Below are 23168 nucleotides of genomic sequence, written 5' to 3' on the forward strand. Positions count from 1 at the left end.
ATCCAGGAGCGGAGGTCCCTGGGACCATCAAGGGAGAAGAGCAGAGAGCAGGACCCTACCCAGAGAAGCAGTGATGCCAGAGATGGAGGCAGAGAGGATGACGTGGAGAGATGGAGCGGCTGGGGACTTTAGACCCAGAAAGGGTGAGGGGCTTCGTGCTGACGACCTTTGGTTGGTTGATGATGCATGGAGGGGATTGTAACCATGGCAATGAAAGGATATAGGAAGGATGAATGTAAAACTAACGTTCTCCCATGTAAACTATCACATAATTCACAACATTAAAAAAAATATGTATAATACAAATGAAAAAAAAATTGCCTTAGCAAAGAAGTAGAACATATAAAGAAACCATAAAATGACAATAATATCCATGGCCCTAGCATAAAGGTCCTTTGATAATGATTTCAGGTTAACTCTGAATATTACCTTGAGTAGTATTTCTTGAGTCCTGACTTTCTGCCCTTTTATAATATTTTATACTATGTATTTTTATTTTAAGTTGAAATTGCCTGAATCTCTGAGAAGGAAGGTCTAAGTATTATAAGTTTGGTACTAAACTAACTTTCTTATCAATAAAGTGATGTAAAACAACTTTTAAAAAATGTTATTTATAACAGCTCAAAAAATAAAATATTTAAGTATAACTCTAACAAACCATGTAGAGTATCTGAATGTTCAAAACAACAATATGCTGATAAGGAATTCAAATCTGCCTTAAACAAATGGAGTCCATGGATTAAGACTCAACATTGTAAAAATGTAAGTTATCCAAGATGTCAATTCACCCAAACTGATTTACAGAATTAAAGCAGTAACAATCTAAACCACAGCAGGATTTATGCATGCACAGACAAGTTGTTCCTAAAAAGTATATGGAATACAGCAAAGGTACCCAAATAGCTAAAACAATTTGAAAATAAGAATCACTATCAATTTTCAGACTTAACTACAATTATAGCTGTGAAAGCCGAAACTAAGTAAGACTGTCTCATTTTTCCACATTTTTCCCTTTCCACCTCTAACATTATACAGTCTTAGCACTTTTCTATCACTATTAGTGGAAAATATTGCATTTTCCTTCTCTAACAGATTTCCACCTTACACAGGTTCTGGCAGTGCTGTAGTGAATTATTTAGTATGTCTCTTCTAGCCCTAGTCTTTGAGACTCCCATCAAATGACTCTTCCTGATGGGTCTGTGTGAGAGGAGGCAGGAGAAGATCCTGATAGGCTGACATGAGTCTATTATGGCTATTAACAGAGTTCACTGTAATGGTCAGAACTTGAAACTCTAAAATAAAATGAAGCTATCTTGGTGATGTGAATGACCTGTGTGATCCTTTGCTTGATTAATCATCTAACCTCTAGCTCGCAACTGAGCCAGAGACCTGACCTATCTTGCCAGTTTCCACAGCTGTGAGCATCAACAGCTTGACTCTGTGCGAGTGAAGAGAATCCTCCAGACTGGTGTCTGAACTGCAGATTTAAAACTTGGAAGACTAACAACAATGTTGAGTTATTTTCCTTGATAACCATGAGTTCTGTGAGACGTTGCAGCAAATTGTGGAATCCTGGGATATAGGGGAGGAGTAACGGTTGATAACAGAAATTATGAGCCCTGATGTGGTGCTGTAGGATAAGCAATGGACTGCATGGTCAGTTTGAATCATAAGGTCTGTGGTTCAAACTCACCAGCCACTCCTCAGAAACTCTATACAGGATTGCTATGAGTCAGAACCAATTCCATGGCACTTAACAATGGAGCACTTCAAGAAATTTGGACATCTGGGGTGCCTTTAACCTCCACCTCATAGGAACCACCCTAGTGCTGATCCCTCTAAAAGACTTTATTGTTTCACAGGTTTTATTGTACAAAGATACAGTAATCAAGACAATTCAATAAAAGAAGTATCTTAGTTAACTAGTGCTGCTGTAACAGAAGCACTACAAGTGGACAGTTTTAACAGACTGTAATCTAGTCTCTCACAGTTAACAGGAAGCTAGAAGTCTAAATTCAGAGTACCAGCTATGGAGAAAGGTCCTTGTCTCTTTTCAGCATCTACAGACCCAGCATTCCTTAGAGATCTCCATTAGTCTCGGTATCAATCTTTCCTTGGGTCTAGGAGCTTCACAATGCAGGGATCCCTGGTCCAAATCCCCTAGTCCAAAGGATGCACTCCACTCCTGGCTCTTTCTTGGTAGTAGTGTTGTTGTTGTTGTTAAGTGCCGTTGAGTCGGTTCCGACCCATAGCGACCCTGTACAGGGTTTCCGAGGGTGTAAATCTTTACAGGAGTAGAAAGCCTCATCTTTCTCCCGCGGAGCGACTGGTAGTTTCGAACCGCTAACCTTAAGGTTCGCAGCCCGATTCGTAACCACTACGCTACCAGAGCTCCTAAACTCTGCATATCTGTTTAATCTCTTTTGTAGTTTAAGAGACTGACTCAACAGACAACCTAATCCTCAGATTGCATCCAGCCTCATTAACATCACAGAAGTGAGGATTTACAACACATAGGATAATTAAATCAGGGCTGATGTTTACATTACATACATCAAATCACATCAGAGGGGAAGAGCTTACATTAATTATATCTCATTATGAAGGACTACTATGTCTTAACTTCTAAAGCACTGAGCACTCAGGTCCACCCAAGTTGTCACAAACCTTTACTATTACAGTGAGTATGGTATAGAAACATATCAGTACATTTAATATGTTGCTGTTGTTATATGCCATCAAATCAGTTTCGACTCACAGCAACCCTGTATAGAGTTTCTGAAGCTGTAAATCTTTTCGGGAGCAGAAAGCCTATGTGCACATGTATATTAAATTTCTTTCAAGAATTTCTTGGGAGAAATTTAATATACATGTGTACACAGAGATGTAGTGTGGTGGCTCAGTACAGTAAGCAAACCACAAGGTTGGTGGTTCGAGTCCACCAGCAGCTCTACAGGAGAAAGATGAGTGGAATGTAGGACCCTAGCCAAAGTAGCAACATAAGAAATGAAGGCAGAGATGATGACATGGAGAGAGGGAGCAGCTGAAGACTCCAGATTCATGGAAAGAGAAAGGCTGTGTGCTGGTGGCCAGGAGGCTAGCTTGCAGAATGTGCCCTTTGGTTGTTTAAATGATTATATATTCCAGAGTGTTTTTGTGTACATCAAAACAACAACAACAAAGGGGACAGAAGCAAATATTGTTGAATGATGATGCATGGAAGGCTTTGTAATCATTGCAAAGAAACAAAATATGATAGGATGAGTATAAAACCAAAATTCTTCCATGTAAACTATCCTGTAGCTCTGGTAGCATAAACTACCATGTAGCTCTGGGTAGCATAGTGGTTATGAATCTGGCTGTGAACCGCAAGGTCAGCAGTTCGAAACTACCAGCTGTTCTGTGGAGAAAGGTGAGGCTTTCTGCTCCCGTAAAGATTTACAACCTCAGAAACACTGTACTGGGTCACTATTAGTCGGAACCAACTCCACAGAACATAACCAACCAACCAAAACTATCACTCAATTCACAATAAAAACATATAAAATTAAAAAATATACAGCCTAGAAACCCTATACAGGGTTGCTATGATTCAAAACTGACGTGACAGCACTTAAAAACAACAACAATACATAGAACAATGTTAAGTGATATATAGTGACAACATTTTTTATTTTTATTTGCACTTCCTTAATGTCTAAATATGCTAAACGTCTTTTCACACATTTATTTGTCTTCTGAATACCTTCTTTGGCAAAGTACCTGTTTAAATATTTTCCCCACATTTTAACGAGGCTATCTCCTTAAGAGTTCCTTATACTATAGATACTAAGTCTTTTATCATATATGCATGTTCTGCAAATATTTTCTTCCAGCCTATGATTTGTCTTTAAATTTTTATAAATCTTATGAAAAACAAAATGTTTATGAAGTTCAAATTACAGATTTGTAGTTTTAAAATCCATTTAAGTTATATATACATAGATTGATACTTTCATGTCCTATTTTTAAAATCTTTGCCAAATCGAGTATCAGTAATATTTTCTCCTAGGAGTTTGAGGCTTAGGTTTCACATTTAGGTCTGTAATATACTTTAATTTTTATACAAGCTGCAAGGAGTGAATCAAAGTTTTGGGGTTTGTCTTTTGGTTTTGTTTGTTGTTGTTGTTTTTTGCATATGGATACACAATTGTTCCAGTATCATTTGTTTTTCCCTCATAGAATTACCCTGGCACCTTTTTCAAAAATCAACTGAGTTTATGTGGATCTATTTCTAGTGTGTCTATTTATTCCATTGATCTATACACCGAACTTTATGCTAATATCACATTGTCTTTACTATAACTTTATTAAGTCTTAAACTCAGATAGTGTTAAGTGCTCCAACTTTGTTCTTCTTCATCAGGATTTTTTTTAATAGAATTGCACTCAATCTATAGACAAACCTGAATAAAACTGGCATCCACACAACACTGAGTCTGTCACTCCTGGGATACATCTCCAGTGCAATACTGAATAGAAGAACTGACAACAGACATACTTGCCTTGTTAATACTTGATCCCTCATGATTCAAAGGAAAAATGGGCCTAAACCATAGATGAGAAACCTCAGTAACATTTACCTAGGGCTCATTTACCATCTATTTTCCATATATGCATGAAGTGTTTCCTGATAAATATAGGACAAAAGTCATCTTCACTACTAATCTTGCCTTTAATAAAACTAAGACAACACCATGGTATCTAGAATATTTATCAAGCCTTTTAACAGTAAGTATACAATATACTAATAACTTAAAGGGATAGAAGTAAATCAATATAGCTTATGACAAAATTTAATAGAAACTTCAATTTCCACTTGATATCTATCTACCACTGCTTTTTATACAGAGTACTATGTTGAGGAGAACCACTATAAAAGCATCACTTTACAAACGGAATATGTATATAAATAATTAACCTGTTTCAATTTTAAAAGTACCATACCCACAACAGAAGACAACCATAAGCATAAAGATCTGAACTTGGAGAAGCAGGTTTTCCCATCTTCAATTCAGGCGATATCAAATTTAAATTACCAACCATCATGTTCACTGAGGCACGCTGACTCTGTGAAAACAATGTTAAATATTTTAGAGACAACATTGTTGAGTTGGAATTGTGTAGTATTCTGCATTCAATCCATAGGCAAACAAAAAGGACAAATTTGAATCTTTCTGAATGAACTTGGATTCACTGTATTCTATATATATGTCCTCCAACTTAAGATTCTTTTTTATTGGAACTGCACTGAATCTAAAGACAAAATGGAGAAAAAAAAATCATGCAGTTTGAGTCTACCATTGACTCTCTCATTCCTGGGCTAAAACTTACACATGCAATAAATCATCTTAATAAAAATATCTCATTCTCTTGCTTTCAAATATTTTTAGTTCAATATCATTGTAAACTATACTTAATTTTATGTGACTTAAATATCAGTCACATAAAATTAATATTTATATATTTTTCTTCTCTTAGCCATAACGTGTATGAAGGTTAATACTGATACTTTTGTTATATTTATAGACTTAGGTAGAATCAAACAGCCATTAATTTTTATTTGGTATTCTCGTTTTTGTTGTTTGTTTTCCTAAAACAACTCTTCTAAGGGCAAGTGACAATGCTATTTTCTAATTCTGAAGGAAGTCAAAATTCAAAGTTAAAAAAAAAAAAATTCTACAAAGTACTTTCTTTCCTTACTGACACTATTTTCAAATATGTCATAAAATGATCAACGACAAAAACTCATCATGAACCCTGGGTTCTGACAGACCTTAGCTGCAACCCAATACTCACTCACTTATTGTTGTGTGACTTTGGCTTTTAACTTATTTGAGCCTAAATTCATTTTTGAAATGGAAATAATACCTCCCTTATAGAGTTAATGAAATATGAAGTTAATTAGCACAATACGTAGCATACAGCAGTTATTATCAGTGTTATCTTTTTTCCACTTACTATCTTCACTCTTGAGGAGCTCTGGTAGCGTAGTGGTTACAAATCGGGCTGTGAACCGCAAGGTCAGCAGTTCGAAACTACCAGCTATTCCGCGGGAGAAAGATGAGGCTTTCTGCTCCCGTAAAGATTTATAGCCTCAGAAACCCTGTACAGGGTCACTATGAGTCGAAACCAACTCCACGGCACATAATCTTCACTTTTGCTTCACAAAGGATGATTCAAAGATCAGTAGCATCTTATCACCTGGGAGCATGTTAGAAATGCAGAATATCTCCATCTCACAAATGTTGGACAAAAATAAGCATTTTAACAAAATTCCCAGGTGATTCATCTTCCTTTTCCAATTTGAAAAGCAAAGCAATGACATTCACTACAAACTACTTTTTAAATTTTTCTTAATATTACTTCAATCTGAAAGTGATATGGAAAATGGAGGTTTTAGTGAATTTAACCAGTATTTCAAAATAGATCACCTTAATGTTCTGGAGATAATCTAAAAGCTGTCAAGTTAGTGAAGAGGAGGAAGAGTAATGCCTGGATTAACAATGTGTCTAGGCTGTTAATGTTAAGTGCTATCAATTCAGTTCCAACTCACAGAGAACCTACACAGGGTTTCAGAGGAGCAGCTTCAAACTGACCTTGAAGTCCAGTGCTTTATCCTACAGCATCACAAGAAGACTTGAATGTACCAATAGTAAATGTAAATTATGCGTTCAAAGGCAAACTAACCAGTATCTCATAATAAATGAGGACCTTTTGAAATTCATAATTTTTTTCATTTTAAGATGTTTTAACTTTCAAGTAAATTGTGGTAAGATAAATATTATAGCAAATCTGTTTCGTAGGTAAGTCCTGCATAATCCAGTAAGAGAAGGAAAACACCAAAATGGATGACAATAGAGACTTTGAAACTTGCTCTCCAGCATAGAGACTCTAGAGCAAATGGGAGAAATGAGTAGGTAAAAAGAGGTGAACAGAAAATTTCAAAGGTCAGCTTGAGAAGACAAAGTCAAATATTGTAATGAAACGTGCAAAGACCTAGAGTTAGAAAACCAAAAGGGAAGAACAAGCTCAGTATTTCTCAAGCTGAGAGAATTGAAGAAAAAATTCAAGCCTCAACTTGAAATATTGAAGGATTCGATGGGCAAAATATTGAAAGATACAGAAAGCATCAAAAGAAGATGGAAGGAATACACAGATTCACCAAAAAGAAATGGTCAATGGTCAACCATTTCAAGAGGCAGCATATGATCAAGTGCCAACAATACTGAAAGAAGTAGTCCAAGGTGAACTGAAGGTTTTGGCAAAGGACAAGGCACCGGAAATTGATGGAACACAAATTGAAATCTTTCAACAAGCTGATGTAGCACTGAAGGCACTCACTCATATTCCAAGAAATTTGAAAAACAGTTACCTGGCCAAATAATGGAAGAGATCCATTCTTGTTCTCTTTCCAAAGAGAGGTAACCCAATGGAACGTGAAAAATCATCAGACAACATCATTAAAATTGTATTCAAGTACAATTCTTGCAAAGATCATTTAAAAATGACTGCAACTATACATGGACAAAGAACTGCCAGAGGTTCAAGCGGGATTCAAACAAGGACATGGAACATGGTATATCATTACTGACATCAGACAGATCTTGGATGATAGCACAGAGTAGCAGAAAGATGCTTAATGCACTTCACTGACTATGCAAAGGCTTTTGATTATGTGGATCATGACAAGCTTATGGACAAAATTGTGGACAATGTGTATTCTGGAACACTTAATTGTGCTCATGAGGAATCTGTACACAGACCAAGAGGAAGTTGTTTAAAAAGAACAAGAGAACACTGAGTGGTTTAAAATTAGGAAAGGTGTGTGACAGTGTTGCATTCTTTCACCATAGTTATTCAATCTGTATGTTGAGCACATAATCTGAGACGATGGATTATACGAAGAAAATGGCATCAGGATTGGAGAAGACTCATTAACAACCTGCGATATGCAGACAATAAAACCTTGCTTGCAGAAAGTGAAGACTTAAAATACTGACTGATGAAGATCAAGACCACAGCCTTCAGTATAAGTTGTACACTTCAATGTAAAGAAAATAAAAATTCTCACCACTGGACCAATAAACAGCATCCATTTAAATGGAGAGAAGACTGAAGTTGTCAAAGACTTCATTTTGCTCGGGTCAACCACCAACACTCATGGAAACAGGAGTCAAGAAATCAAACAACACATTGCATTAGGCAAATCTACAGCAGAAGACCTCTTTAAACTGTTGAAGAGCAAGGATGCGAGTTTGAAAACTAAGGTGCGCCTGACCCAAGCCCTCGTATTTTCAATAACCTCATATGCATGTGAAAGTTGGACAGTGAATAAAGAAGACCATGGACTGCCAAAAGAACAAACCAATCTGTGTTGGAAGAAGTACAGTCAGAGTGCTTCCTCAGAAGGCAGGATGACCAGACTTCGTCTTTCATATTTCATACATACTATCAGAAAGGACCAGTCCCAGAATAAGGATATAGTGTAAGGTCAGAGAAAAAGAAGAGCCCCCCAACAAGATGGACTGGCACAGTGGCAGAAGCAATGGGCTCAGGCATAGTTATGGTAAGGGTGGCCCAGGACCAGGTAGTATTTCATTCTATTGTGCATATAGTCACTATGAGTTGGTACTGACTCGACAGCATCTAACAGCAACATTATCTATCAAAACACAAGTATTTATTTCTAAATTTCATTTGGGTGTGAGAAAGTAAGTACAACCAGAAGAGGAAGGTTGAAGGATGGCCACCTAGCTTCCCTTGTAGATTTTCTAGAGATTTCTTGATGTTAATAAAATAATTAAATTGTCAATGTAATTGACTGTAGTATCCGGTTGCTCGTAAAACATATGGTCAAAAAATACAATGCTGATACCAGATTGCTGCTTACACCACATGACATACGTTAACTAAAAAATGACCTATGACAGATTGTTGTACCATGTATAAGTGCTAAAATGCTGCCTAATAATACTAAATGAGGCCTGTTGTTGTTGTTGTTAAGTGCCATCAAGTCAGTTCCAACCCATAGCTACCCTGTATAGGGTTTCCAGGAGCGACTGTTGAGCTTGAACTGCCGACCCTACAGTTCAAATGGCTTTGTAGTCTGGTGCATTAAGCCACAGCGCCTCACCAGGGCTCCGAGTTGTTGTTGTTGTTGTTAAGTGCCATCAAGTCAGTTCCAACCCATAGCTACCCTGTATAGGGTTTCCAGGAGCGACTGTTGAGCTTGAACTGCCGACCCTACAGTTCAAATGGCTTTGTAGTCTGGTGCATTAAGCCACAGCGCCTCACCAGGGCTCCGAGTAGGAGCGCTAAAATGCTTGCTGTATTAAAATGATGGAAAACAAAGAAAGTCTGGCTATAATCTATTTTTAATTGCTATTTTACCACAGATTTGGTGAAGTCAAAATCTCCAACAATTCCTTGCTCACGGTTTAAAGCAAATATGTTGTTCTGATGAAGTGATCCATGAATTATGTCAGCCTTGTGCAATGTGTGCAGGCCCTGGGCAACACCTTTCATGACCTTCAAAGTCTCCTATAAATAAGTACACACAAAGAAGTCAGAAAGTAGGAAAATAATTTTAATATCTGAACTGATTCTCTCATTAAAAGACTATTCCAAACGTGAGTAAAGCATCCTCCCCAATGAACCTTTAATAATATAGCACAGGGAAGAATTAAAGGTTGGATGAGGTCCTCATTATATAAGTAGTGATATCATACATTTATTCTGCTGTTTCTGAGACTTAAATTACGATATAATGGCCATGGTAAAGTATCTAGAAAAGAAAAAAGCTGAGATAACGTTACTAGGTAGGGTAAGAAGAATCTTGGTCTCGCTTTCAATATTACTAATTCTGTATTTGTTGTTAATTGCCATAGAGACAATTCCTACTCATAGCAATCCCATGCATGCTGGAGTAGGACTGTGTGCTGGAGGATTCTCAATGGCAAGCCTTTCTCCTAAGGCACCTCTGAATGGATTCTAACCCCAGCCTTCTGATTAGCACCTGAGCACCACCAAGGTACTCCAAGTAGGCACGTAAGCACTCATAATATCAAGTACTGCTCTAAGCCAATTTACATATGGCACATCTTAATAGATATAAGCATGGGCTTTGAAGCCAGAGAGACCTTTGTTAAGTCTCAACTATGCCTCTGGTTGAAGGACCCTGTGCAAGTTACTTAATCTACTTCCAAGCTTAATTTTTCTCATTATAAAATGGGATAGTAATTCACATCACAGGGCTGATATGACAATTAAATGTTGTAGTTGTGAAGTACAATCAAGTTGGATCTAACATATAATGACCCTGTATAGGGTTTGAACTGCGGACCTTGCAGTCCAGTGCTTATCCTAACAGTACCACATAAGAACTCCATGACAATTAAACGTTGTTATTTTTAAGTGCCATTGAGTCGGTTCCGAGTCATAATGACCCTGTATAGGGTTTCCAAAGAGCAGCTGGTGAGTTTAAACTGCTGACCTTGAAGTTCAGACAAGTAAATTTTGCACAGTTTATATCATGTGGAATAAAGTATGCCATCAATAAATATTAGGTGTTATTTTCTCATTTAATATATATTTGAATAGTAGTCTTACTTACCTCTGAAGTTAGAGGCATACTGGCTTGAAGAGCACTCAGGTTTGCCCTGGGATAGTAGGGGACCATCAGATAAGCCATAGGATCAGACTAATAAGCAAAGCAGATCAATACAGAATATAATCCTAAGTTAAACTCTTTTCAATAACTTTAGTAAAAATCAATTTCTACAAAATATTTTTTGCTTGTGTTAAAAGGAGTAAGTTATTGCTTTAAAACTTGGAGCTAAAACTTATTCTAAATAAAATGTGTTCTGTGAGAGGTTGGCATAAGAACTTTACCTTACACAAAAACAGGAATATCAGTGGTAGTAACCCGGACTCTTCTTTAGCTTCTCTCCAAGCTCTATGATAAGCTGCTGCTCTCTGAATCACCTTGGCTTCTGTGTCAACATCCACAGAATAACCCTTGTACCAAAAGATACAGCATTGTATGTAGATTATAAATCCCAGATTACAAATCCCACTCTATGTATCATTCCAATTTGAGCACATTAAATTATTTTTACATAAGAGAAAATAATTATACCTAATTTCATCTTTTAATTTTATAAATACTAAGTCTTCTGTCTGATTTGAATATTGTAATACGGAAAGGAAACAACAATTCTAACTATAGTTTAGCCACTAAAGCCAATTAATTCTTACTATTATCATTAACAATTCAGTGAAAAAAAGAAATCAACAAGTATTATACTTGTGTTGCAAAGCTGAGATTTCAAAGAGAAAATCAAGAACTATAAAAAACTGTTAGATAGGTTTACCCAAAAAAAGAAAGCCAATATATCCTATTAAACACATACATTACTTAAGGAAATGAAGGAAACTTTAAACTTAAAATTAGTTCTGGCAACCAAACCAGATGCACATTCATCATGCCACTTAATTCATTCACTTTTAAGTTTTTACTTAAAACTAACTGAACCTTTTTTTTTTTTTTTTACTGAAAACTAACACAACCATTCTTCTTTAGACTTCTGAATCTCCTATAAATGAGAAAAACTTAAATCTACCTTTAATAGAATCATCTGTCCGTTAACCTCAGAACATAACAGAGGACGCTTGCTGCTAAGTTCTTTCATGGGCTCAGCATCAAGGAGATCCCGTTCCAAGCTCATAGTAAGAAGACCACCAGAGTTCTAGGTACAAATTTTTATTACAGTTGAAGAATTCAAATAATCCTAGCACTTTTAAATCATCACTATAATTAGTTACATGTTATTAAATAGACTAGACATCACCACCCTACTGGAGAAACCAGTAAAATAAAAATGTTTAAAGGTTTGTTTTTTGTCCAGTTCCTGACTCTGAAACTGCTCCCATTCAAAGTTCAATCACAAACAGATTTGGAGATGACTGGGATTAACTAGGCATGCTTCCAAGGAAATGCTTTATTTAGTTTACTTGAAAACCTCAATGTGACTTCTAAAAATATTAAAATGATGATAAACAAAGGTGACTGGAGAATGAGAATCTTTAAAATTATGACTACTAAGTAACACTTCTGCCATTTTTCTAAGTGAGATCCACAATATATTGGCTTTCATATATTTTCATTCTATCAGATATTCATGAAACTTGTTAAAAGTAATAACTTTTCGCACTACAACCAGATACTCAACATTTCAAATCAGGCTATGTTTTACTGTTGTTGTGAAGTGCCATTGAATCAGTTCCGATCCATAGCAACCCTGTACAGGGTTTCCGAGAAGCAGCTGGTGAGCTTGAACCACCAACCTTGCAGTTCAAACCAACTTTGGAGCCCAGTGCATTAACCTACAGTGCCACACCAGTACTCCAACTTTTACTGTAGGGTAGTTTTAGTAAGAGGGATTGTGGGAATGTCTTCTGGGTTTTATTATTGTCTGTATTAATTCATAACATTATATAATCAATGACTATAAAGAGTCATTGATCATATAATGTGAATTAATACATAGGCATAATTTACAGTTAAACATCTTAAAGTCATTAAAGGCTTTCATAAGCCAAAAATCAAACCTTTTAATAATATTCTGCAATAAAGTTTGATGGCATTTTTTTTTAATAATTCATTTTAAAGTCATATATATTCAGTATATAGAACATATAGAAGTCTATATAGTTTCAAGACACTGTATGAGAATATCCACTCATCAACACAGCATGAAAGAATCACTAAAGCCAGAATTAAATAATTCCCAAGGAAAAACACATCATTTTAAAGTCTAGAAGATTTTACAGTAATTATTTGACTACTTAAAATGATTCAATCTTACATATTTATGGTAATAAAATCACATGACTGGAGTCTTGGTGTGGCACTGTGGGTTAATGCACCAGACTGCAAAGCTGTTTGAATTGTAGGTTGGCGGTTCAAGCTCACCAGCTGCTCCTCAGAAACCCTATACAGGATCACTATGGGTTGGAATCGACTTGACAGCACTTAACAACAACAGACATCAATATTCCTTTCTGTACTACATCTTAAGCTATTATTGTGGATTTAATAATATTTGGAAAGAATAAATATCTCAAAACATAAACTACTGCTGAAACACTGATAAATAAGTAAATATCTCATCTAGTCTCTCATCACCTAGTAGGCAGTATGTATAAAACACAGCTCCAATAGAGTCTTCCCTGAGCACAAGAGGTCACAAGCCTGTTTCTTCTGTCTAATACAGTGATCTCCCAGCCTTTGAATTCTGCCTACATAGCAAGCCGTAGCCATACCAATTATCTTTACCTTAAGTAACTTTTCCAGAAAGCAGTCCCAGCCTGCTTTACAAAAGATACATTCAGTTTAAATTCCTCATAGCTAGCATGATTCTGTTTTCACCCTACCTTTTCAGACAGCAGTTAAAAATTATTTACCTATTATTTCAAAAAATAAATACCTATGATTTGAGTTAAGTGCTATACAATGGTAATGAACAGGCATAAGGAAAAGGGAAAACATGCAAATCAACATCAAAATAAAAATATGCACTATGCCTCCATTAAAGATAATCTTGAGAAAATGTTCTATAATACTCAGTCTATTCATAAGAAACATTTTTATAGTTAAGATATGTTAAATATGATATTGACACAATTTAACATTATCACTTTGAAACTCCAGTTTACCATGTATTTATGTAATCCTATCTCAGGATGAAGTAGTGGAAGCTCAGGGAACCACTTCTGCACCAAATTATTCAGCTTCGCCTGAAGTTTAAAAATACATATAATTGTTAATCAATATATACTCAAGCTCTGTGACAAGCTGCTGCTTTCTGAATCATGTTGGAACATGTTGCTCCTTCAGGAAAAGATAACATCAGCATCTGCATTATTATATACTTAACAAGATACATTATCACTGATTTTTATTTCAAGACACAGCAAATAAAAGTCAAGGGTCATTACAGATCTAAATAATAACCATTTTACTAACAGAAGAAAAACTTAATTACAATTTTAAGCTTTATATACATATATAAACAAAATCCTGACTAAGGTCCAAGGCCACAGCTTACAATTCCACACAGACTATATTGAAAAAGTGGTAGCATACCAATTTGAGTCATGAAACCCATTATTTCTCAAAATATTAAGAACACAGTTATATATTTCTTAAATGGTTGTTTCATTTAGTAAAAAAGTCATTAAAATTTTGAAAGACAAAATAAACATGTAGCTTTACAAAAATTACTTTGGAGCAAATATGAAGATTGAGGATCCTTTTATCACACTTACTTAGCAATACTTCCAGAAAGCTGCTTGTCAAGTCATTAGAAAATATCTATTTTATCTAGGTCCTTTATGGTGAAATGAGTTACACAAAGTCATATGAATTGGTTAAATATACAGTAACATTTTAAGTGTCTTCATTTTGATATTCAAAGTGTTTCTCTTATTTTCCCCTAACATCTATGGGATAGAAAATACTTTTTTTTCCTCCATTTTACAGAGAAAATACACAGTCTGCTTCTCCCAACATCACAAAACTAGTAATAGAAAAGACAGAACTTTCCCCAAAACCAGGTGGCTTTATTTTGTTATGTTCTTTAAACTATGCTGCCCCATTAATGTTTTTATTCAGCTTTATGCTAAAATGATACTCATATAAAGGAAAATATCCTTATTTTATGGCTTTATATTAAACAGAAAATAAAAAGCAGTATTCAAAAATGTGTTTCTCCCATATACTTGTACACCAGTGTTCTTTGCAGTAGTATTCACAATAGCCAAAAAGTGGAGAAACCCACAGTAAACTCATTAGCTGATGAAGAGATAAACAAATTGTGGCATACACCTACACACAGGAACATTATCCAACCATAGAAAAAAAAAAAAAATGAAGCTCCGATACATGCTAGACAAGAATGGACCTTGGAAACATTATGCTGAAAGAAATAGATTAGATGCAAAAGGACAAATATTTTATGATTCTACTTATATGAAATATCTAGAATAGATATACATAGAGACAAAAGTTGATTAGTGATTACCAGGAGCTGGGAAGAAGGCAGAATGGGAAATTGCTATTTAAGGGGCACTGAGTATCTGGGTGTTAAAAAAAAAAAAAAAAAAACACCGGAAATTGGTATAACTGTTCATTAAATTTATATTGCTGCAACTATCATAATATAGTAAATTTAATTAATACCACTGAATTTTACTAAAGTGGTCCAATGGCAAACTTTTGGTTATATATATTCTACCAAAATAAAATTACTTTTTAAAAAAATCGATTTGTGATATAATCTCAGTTCTTCTAAAAACAAGCTGAAAAAGTAAACTAAAAGAAGTTAAAAGTACACAATGATTACCACCAATACCACTGAGGAGGAAAGTTACTGGTGACATCTTTTCTTCTTTGCAATTTCTGTCATTTCCAAATTTGGGGCAATGGTCATAAATTACTTTGTCAACAGAAATTAATTCCTAAATTCACATGAGCATTACTACTGTACCAATATGGCCCCTTGACCACCACCACAAGTTCCCTCTCAGAGAGTCCACTGGGATTCATGGCAACCCCATGAACTGTCTCCTTAGAGTTTTCATAGTTGTGATCTTTTAGAAGCAGATCGCCAGGCCATTTTTCTGAAGCACTTTCAGGTTTGAACTACCAACCTTTGGGTTTTTAGCCAAGTAACTAACTACTTGCACCACCAAGGCTAGCCTAACACAAAAGTCTTGTGATTATAGTTACAGTAAAATGAACTGCTTCATATAGCTCTTCTATCTATAGTCTTTATAACTCCCATAACACAACACTGTTGCCCTGCTGAGTCTGGGTTAAAAGGAGATGGGAGAAGATGCTGATAGGATTGTATGATTCAACTATGAGTAATGAACAGACTTAACTGTTGTTGTAAAAACTTGGAACTCTACAGCACCATACCAGGACTCCACCTCAGAAGCAGGAGGAGGAATTTCACTACCATCAAAAATGCAGGAGTGCAGCACAGAAGCACATCTGTTGGGCCCAGAGATCCCTGTGCAATGACCCTCCTCAACTCAGGGACAGAAACCTATGACACTGGAGGAGTGACAGAGGAGCAGGAGCAAAACCAAGAACTAGAGCACAAGACCGAGCAGGGTTTCCCAATCCACGGAGCAAGTAAAGCTGAGTGGCTTTGGGTAGGAGATTTGCTTGCAGAGTGGGGTGCCTCCAAGCACTTAATTGGGGGAGCTAAGTTTGCTTATCATAGAGCTAGAGACGAGTGCCTTCAGGGTGAGGCTTATGGTGGAGAGGTGTGTCCTGTGGCCATTTTTATCAGCAGTCGGAAAAGATCTTTGTAATACTGGGTATAAAGAGACCTGCTGTGGGAAATGCTGTCCTGACTGGAACAAGTGAACCGTTCTGACCCTAACTTCCCTAATAAACACCCTAACTTTGAGTACAGTGTCTGAGCTGTGTACCACTGCCATAAATTACTGAACCCAGGAGAGCAGAGAGTGCTGTGGGAGGAGTACTTAGTGCCATTTTTGTAATAGCACAATTTATAAAATCAATCCTTCAATTTCTAGATAAAAACCTAATTCAAGACCTCAAAAATTCAAATACTTACATATTCTTCCTGCTCATGGTAAATTTCCTGAAAGACACTATTGTGTAATTGTGTTATTTCTTGTTTTATTTTCTCAATTTCTGATCCATCATGGTCATCAAACTTGAGTAAAAGAGAAAAAATGATCTTACAGTCTAAAAAGTAAACTAAAACAAGTATTCCTCTAGTGAAAATGAGTGTAACTTCTACAACAAAAAGTTGTGACCAATTTCTATATATATATCCTTCAGTACCTAGCACATAACAGACCCACATAACATTTGTTGAAATTATACGTAGATCAGTTTATTCTCACACAAATTTCCCCAAACATACGAAAATTGATTATACATTGTTTTTTCTTATCTCCAGATTTGCTGTAGATTTTCTATAGGATAAATACTGCTAACAGCCATCAAAAAGCAAACATAAAATAGGACTAAAATATAATTGAAGTTCCTGAAATTATTTTCTAGATAAGACGTGGTTTAAAAATAAAAACAGTAAAAAAAAAAAAAAATGTGTGCAGTGTCTACTGTAGCAAAGGTATTACAAATATTCCATTAAACTCTAATATAAAAATAAGGTTGGTTTAAACCACAAGGTTGGCACTTTAAACTCACCTGTACAGGGTTTCCGAGAAGCAGCTGGTGAGCTTGAACCGCCAACCTTGTGGTTCAAACCGACTTTGCAGTCTAGTGCATTAACCTACAGCGCCACACCAGGATCACATACATATATATAACATATATACTTTAAATAATCAGAAAATTATCCAAAAGGTGAAAAATTAAACTAAAAGAAGACCCCATTCCCTACAGTCCATAATAGGATAAAATTGGATAAACTTTAAACTATTAAGTTAGTTCTAAAATAGTTCTATGTTTTCATTGTTGTTATGTGCCATGGAATTGGTTCTGACTCATAGCGACCCTCTACAGGGTGGTTTCTGAGGCTGTAAAAATCTTTACGGGAGCAGAAAGCCTCATCTTTCTCCCACAGAACAACTGGTAGTTTCGAACTGCTGACTGGGAGATTAGCAGCCCGATTCGTAACAACTATGCTACCAGAGCTCCTTCCACCCCCACTTAAGTGCTCAGAGGAAGAGAGATCATTCAAATTGGACTAAGACATAACATAAATCCCTTTTGTACTTGAATTGAATGTGAACATATAAAATTACTAGCTTATTCACAAAGTTGCAAGCCTAAAGAAGGTTAGTTAGTTCAAACAGTTGTTGTTGTTAAGTGCCGTTGATTCAATTTGAACCCACAGCAACCCTGTAAAGGGTTTCCAAGAAGTGGCTGGTGGCTGACCTTACGGTTCAAACCGACCTTGCAGTCCAGCACATTAACCCACAGCACCACACTAACACTCCTTGTGGTCAGTTGTTGTTGTTAAGTGCCATCGAGTTGGTTCCAACCCATAGTGACACTGTATACGGTTTCTAAAGAGTGACTGGTGAGCTTGAACTGCCGAACTTGCAGTCTGGCGCATTAACCCACAGTGCCACACTCGGTCAGTAGCCAGTGCTTAGTCTACATTGCCACATAAGAACTCCATTGAATAAGCAGTGGAACTGTGTTCCCATACCAGTAAGTATTTTTTAAGAACAATTTATATAGCTGCGTTAGTTTTTAGTAATATGGTTATTTTTAGAATAATTTTTAAAACTCTTGGTTTTGACTGTTAATGTATATTATAATACTAGCAAATAATAGAGTGTAAATTATGGAGTTCCTGAATACCTCAAACAGTTAAGCACTCAGCTACTAGTCAAAAGAATGGTGTTTTGAACTCACCCAGAGGTGCCTCAGAAGCCAGACCTGCCAATCTACTTGTGAAAGGTCACAGCCTTAAAAACTCCATATAAAGAAGCTCTACTCTACATCCACAGCAGAAAGAGGAGGCTTTCTGCTCCCATGAAGATTTAGATTCTTGGTAACCCTATATAAGGTAGCTAAAAGTCTGAACTGACTCAACATGAATGAGGTCACCATGTGTCTGAATTTACTCTCACAGGACTGACCACAACAACATACCCAAATGATGGGGGATTCCTTAAAGGCACCATTTTGTCAGACAGTATTTTGTTCAAGACCACGATCTCTTTTGTTTACTCTTTTTATGGCTGGACATATTTCTTATAGTTTAGATTGTTTTTATATGATAACACAACTGGATGGATTAGGATGAGTCAGAACCAACTTGATGGCACTAACAACCAACCACAAGGTTGGCAGTTTAAACCCATCAGCCACTCCTCGAAAACCTTCTACAGAGTCACTATGAGTTGGTACAGACTCACTAGATGGCACTTAACTACAACAAATATATAATGATAAACGTTCTTATATACACAGACAAAAAATGGTAAGGTATATACACCAATATGAATAATGGTTCTCTTATTTTAAAAAGCATACTTATGCATCACTTTTATGAAGCAGAAGCTAAATAAAACTAAATACAGAGCCCAATAAGAAGCAACTGTTTCCTTACTTCTTCTAAGTTATTCTTTTCAACCAATTTCCATCTCAGTTGAGCTTTTATGCATTTCAATGTCTTCTTAACGGACAGCAAGTGATCCACATCGGGACTTTTATTTAACCATTCACTAATCTGCTTCTTAAACTAAGACAGAAAACTATTTTCAAACATCATTCTACTTAACATTTATCATTTCTCTATTAAAATTCAACTAATTATTTACTAAGTTCAAAATGAAACAATGAGATTCTGAATTTTCAACAAAACAATTCTACCAATTTATTTCTTAATTATCCATAATTCTATTTAGTTACAGAAATCAAAGTACAAAGAGAGAAAAAAATATTTCATGCTAAGAAGTATCCTTAAGACATTCAATGCTACTTATGATTTAAATTGGAATTGCTAATGAGGGTGTAAATTGAAATCACCTTTACCAGAAGCAGTTTGACAATATGGATCAAATTTTAAGAATGTTCATTCCTTTGACTCACTAATTATAATCATAAAATTCTATTCTGAGGAAACACACTCAAAAAATGAGTACAAATATGTACAATGATATTGATGATAGAATGCAATAATTGGAAGTGACCTTACTTTCCAATGAAAGGTTAAATAATGTTGCATATACCACAGGCTACTCAAAATGACATAAGGGAAAAAGTATTAATCAAATGGGAAGACATTCCAATATATCAAGTGAAGAAAACATTTATATATGTATCCATATTAATAACAAATATGTATCCATGTAAATAACAAGTCAAAAGAGAAATGCAGTTGCCCTTAAAAACACGGGTTTGAACTGTGCAGTCCCACTTAAAAAAAAAATTTTTTTTTTTTAATGCCATGTGACAGTAATCATCTCCACATAAGCAGCTTGTCTCACCACTAAATTGTGTATGGCAGTAAAAAACAGTGATCTCTCAAGGTTCTCCCAGGTTTTTCACTGTGTTCGTGCAATGTTGTGGTGGTAGTGGTGTTGGTTAAGTGCCATAAAGTTTGTTCCGACTCATATCAGCCCTGGATAAGATTTCCAAGGCTGTAAAAATCTTTGAGGAAACAAAAAGCCTCATCTTTCTCCTGTGGAAAGGCTGGTGGGCAACAAATCACCAAATGTGATTTGCAGTCCAGTGCTTACCCTACAGAGCCACTGTACTACAGTGCAATACTGTAAACTATGAATAATACCACCATGGTACCCATGTTGAATGCCAGGAGCCATGCTGGAAATGCTCCCCCCAAGAGGCAGAGAAAAGTCATGATATTACAAGGGAAAAAAAGTATTGCTTGCTATGTTCCATAAACTGAGGTCTGCAGCTGCAGTTCTCCATTTCAAGATTAATGAATCCAGAATAAGGATGTAAAAAAAAAAAAGAAATTCTTGAAACCATTGTACACCGTAGGTGTAAACAGTTTATACATTTTTAAAAATACTTCATCACCTTGTATTCAAACTGTAGCTTTTATGTGGTGTACTATGTAATATGAGATGGCTTCAAAAAGTTCATGAAAAAATTCCATTATCTTTTACTTTCATTATTCCATGAACTTTTTGAAGCCCCCTCACACATATAACATACAATATATGTTAATCAACTGTTAATGTTGTCATGTCAGTAAGACTTTCTAGCTTCTTGGGGGATGGACAGAAATGGAGAAAGGTAGACATTCCTAACCCCTATGTTGTTCAAGGGTCAATTAGACTTAAAACAACAGCGACTCTCTTAGGCAAGGAGACTGTAAAAAAGGTTTTATTTCCCTTTATCTTTTATGAAACCAGAAAAATTTCTACAACAAACTTACATAGGCAGAAATAAAATTATATAAAAGTTATATTATAAAAGACATAAGAAAATCAAAGACTTTTAGACTTAAAAAATTCAATATACTTACTTCAACAAAAGTCACCATTTTCCACTGTGTGGTGAATTTAATTATGTATCACTAGCAATAGTGATACTAGTTTTTCCAGAGATAAAAATTTATGCACATTGGATATTAAATTACTTGAGAAAAATATATGTATTTTAAAATGCAGAGCATCAACCTTTAAGACCAAAAAGAAAAAGTAAAATCCAACCTCAACACTGTCCTTGTACTTGGATTGTACTGTGGCAATAAGATTTTCTTCTGAACGTATCTTTTGTAGTACTTGACTGTATGTATTTAAAATGATCTCCTTGTCTGCATCACCTTGGTCCTAAATGAAACCACATACACAGAATTACACACAAAGGAGTACTCAAAATAGCTAAACCCTTCAATAATAATGTATCATTTCAAAATATTTTTACACAGGACAGAGATTGTTATATCAAAGATGTTCATATGGGAAATTTCTTCCCATAACATTATTATTCCCGAAGCTGTCTGGAGTATCACATTAAAGAAAATGAATCATATTAATATACTAAATATATGATTACAGAAAGCTTGTAAGCCCATCTTTAGCCTATAATTGATTGGAATACCTAAAAGGGGTATTAGAATTTGCCCAGGGAAATAGGCTTCTTGTTAACCCTCTGTAGAGTATGAGGCCTTATGTGGAATCCTGAGTCCCAACCAGAACATTCTGAGGTTGGACATTCCCATTTGAAAGGACATGCAGACCAACCCGAAGTGGCTACAGGAACAGAAGTAACTTCTTGAAAAATAGACCAGCATGAAAACAAAAAGAAAAATAGATTGTTTGGTTGTTACAACAACAAGCAAGCTGTTCACCTGGGAGCCATCAAGGCAAGAAAAATCAGCCCATGAGGATAAACCCCTTTCCAAGACTGAAACTCAAAGGGAACACACAAGCAGGCTCACTGGTGATCACCTTGGTGCCGCCTTATGAGTCGAAATAGAGTAAACACAGCAATGAAGACATGGGCTGAGTTCAACCATGTTCTATAGACTCCAGTCAACTTTGAAATAAGAGAAGAGGAAGGGCTGGTTAGTCCCAAGTTTGTGGAAATTTGGGAACTCCTGAGCCCACAGACACTGACCTAGCCACAGAGGGATAGAGCTGAGAGTGAAGTGGCCAGCTGATCTGAAGTGTGTGTGTGTGTGGGGGGGGGGGAGCTGCAAGAATGCCCAAACCTGTAGAAAGTAGTACCCATATGACCTAGCTTAGATGGCTTGCTGATCAGAACTAAACTAGAGGAAGATAAACAACTTTGATAGAGAAAGCAAGTGTAAATTACTATAATTTTATGAACTTGACCTTTACTTACGGATATAGTTGCTCAAAATACCAACTGTGAGGGAAAGAGTCTTCACATCAAGGATCAATACACAGGGTTGATAGGGACAAACAACTTAGACATTGGCTACCTAAAATGAGATGGGGCAGGGGGGCTATAAAGGCACAAAGTGGCTGGGTTTACAGTTTTCGAGAGTGTGCTTATTTTCAGAGCAAAGGTGGAGGATAGAATCCCCCACTGAATAGTTTTCCTCTTGTCTAGATGGGTCTGATGAAAAGGATGGGGAGGATGAGGACAGAATTCTTTGGACTCAATAGTGAGTAACTGGTATCAAGACTAACTGCAATGGTCACAACTGTAAAGGTAAAAGATGCGTAACAAAAAAGGGGGAGAAGTTAATCTTTCATTCCAGGAACAGAGGACCCTAGGACCATCAAGAGGGAAGAACATAAGTGGAACTTAGGATCCTAACCAGAGAAGCAGCGACACCAGAGATGAAGTCAGAGGTGATGGTATGGAGAGATAGATCAGCTGAGGACTCTAGACCCCAAGAAAGAGAAAGACTGTGTACCAGTGGGCAGGAGGCTGGCTTGCAAAATGTGCCCATTGGTGATTTAAACAAATAGATATTTTCTGTGTGTTTTGTGTGCATTAAAAAAAATAGTAGTGGCAAATATTGTTACTATGGTGCATGGAGAGGATTGTAATCATTAATCATTGCAATGAAACAAAATACAATTGGTTGAGTGGAAAACTGACATTCTGCCCTGTAAACTATCACTCAATTCACAATAGAAGCTTTGAAATATATA

General features: G+C 36.1%; 1 protein-coding gene across 2 annotated transcripts in view; it reads right to left on the reverse strand.

Annotated features, from left to right (window-relative positions):
• Positions 1 to 23168, reverse strand: part of STK31 (serine/threonine kinase 31) — a 117488-nt gene that overhangs the window by 15213 nt on the left and 79107 nt on the right. For both annotated transcript variants that reach the window (XM_006832210.1, XM_006832209.1), the window contains exons 14-22: positions 21249 to 21368; positions 19175 to 19306; positions 16694 to 16795; positions 13758 to 13838; positions 11663 to 11788; positions 10932 to 11057; positions 10654 to 10740; positions 9432 to 9581; positions 4986 to 5108 (exon numbers count right to left, since the gene is read on the reverse strand). In XM_006832210.1, coding sequence (XP_006832273.1) covers positions 4986 to 5108; positions 9432 to 9581; positions 10654 to 10740; positions 10932 to 11057; positions 11663 to 11788; positions 13758 to 13838; positions 16694 to 16795; positions 19175 to 19306; positions 21249 to 21368 — 1047 coding nt within the window. The remainder of the gene's footprint in view (positions 1 to 4985; positions 5109 to 9431; positions 9582 to 10653; positions 10741 to 10931; positions 11058 to 11662; positions 11789 to 13757; positions 13839 to 16693; positions 16796 to 19174; positions 19307 to 21248; positions 21369 to 23168) is intronic.

The sequence above is a fragment of the Chrysochloris asiatica genome, unplaced genomic scaffold (genome assembly GCF_000296735.1).
Source record: "Chrysochloris asiatica unplaced genomic scaffold, ChrAsi1.0 scaffold00006, whole genome shotgun sequence".
Lineage (NCBI taxonomy): Eukaryota > Metazoa > Chordata > Mammalia > Afrosoricida > Chrysochloridae > Chrysochloris > Chrysochloris asiatica.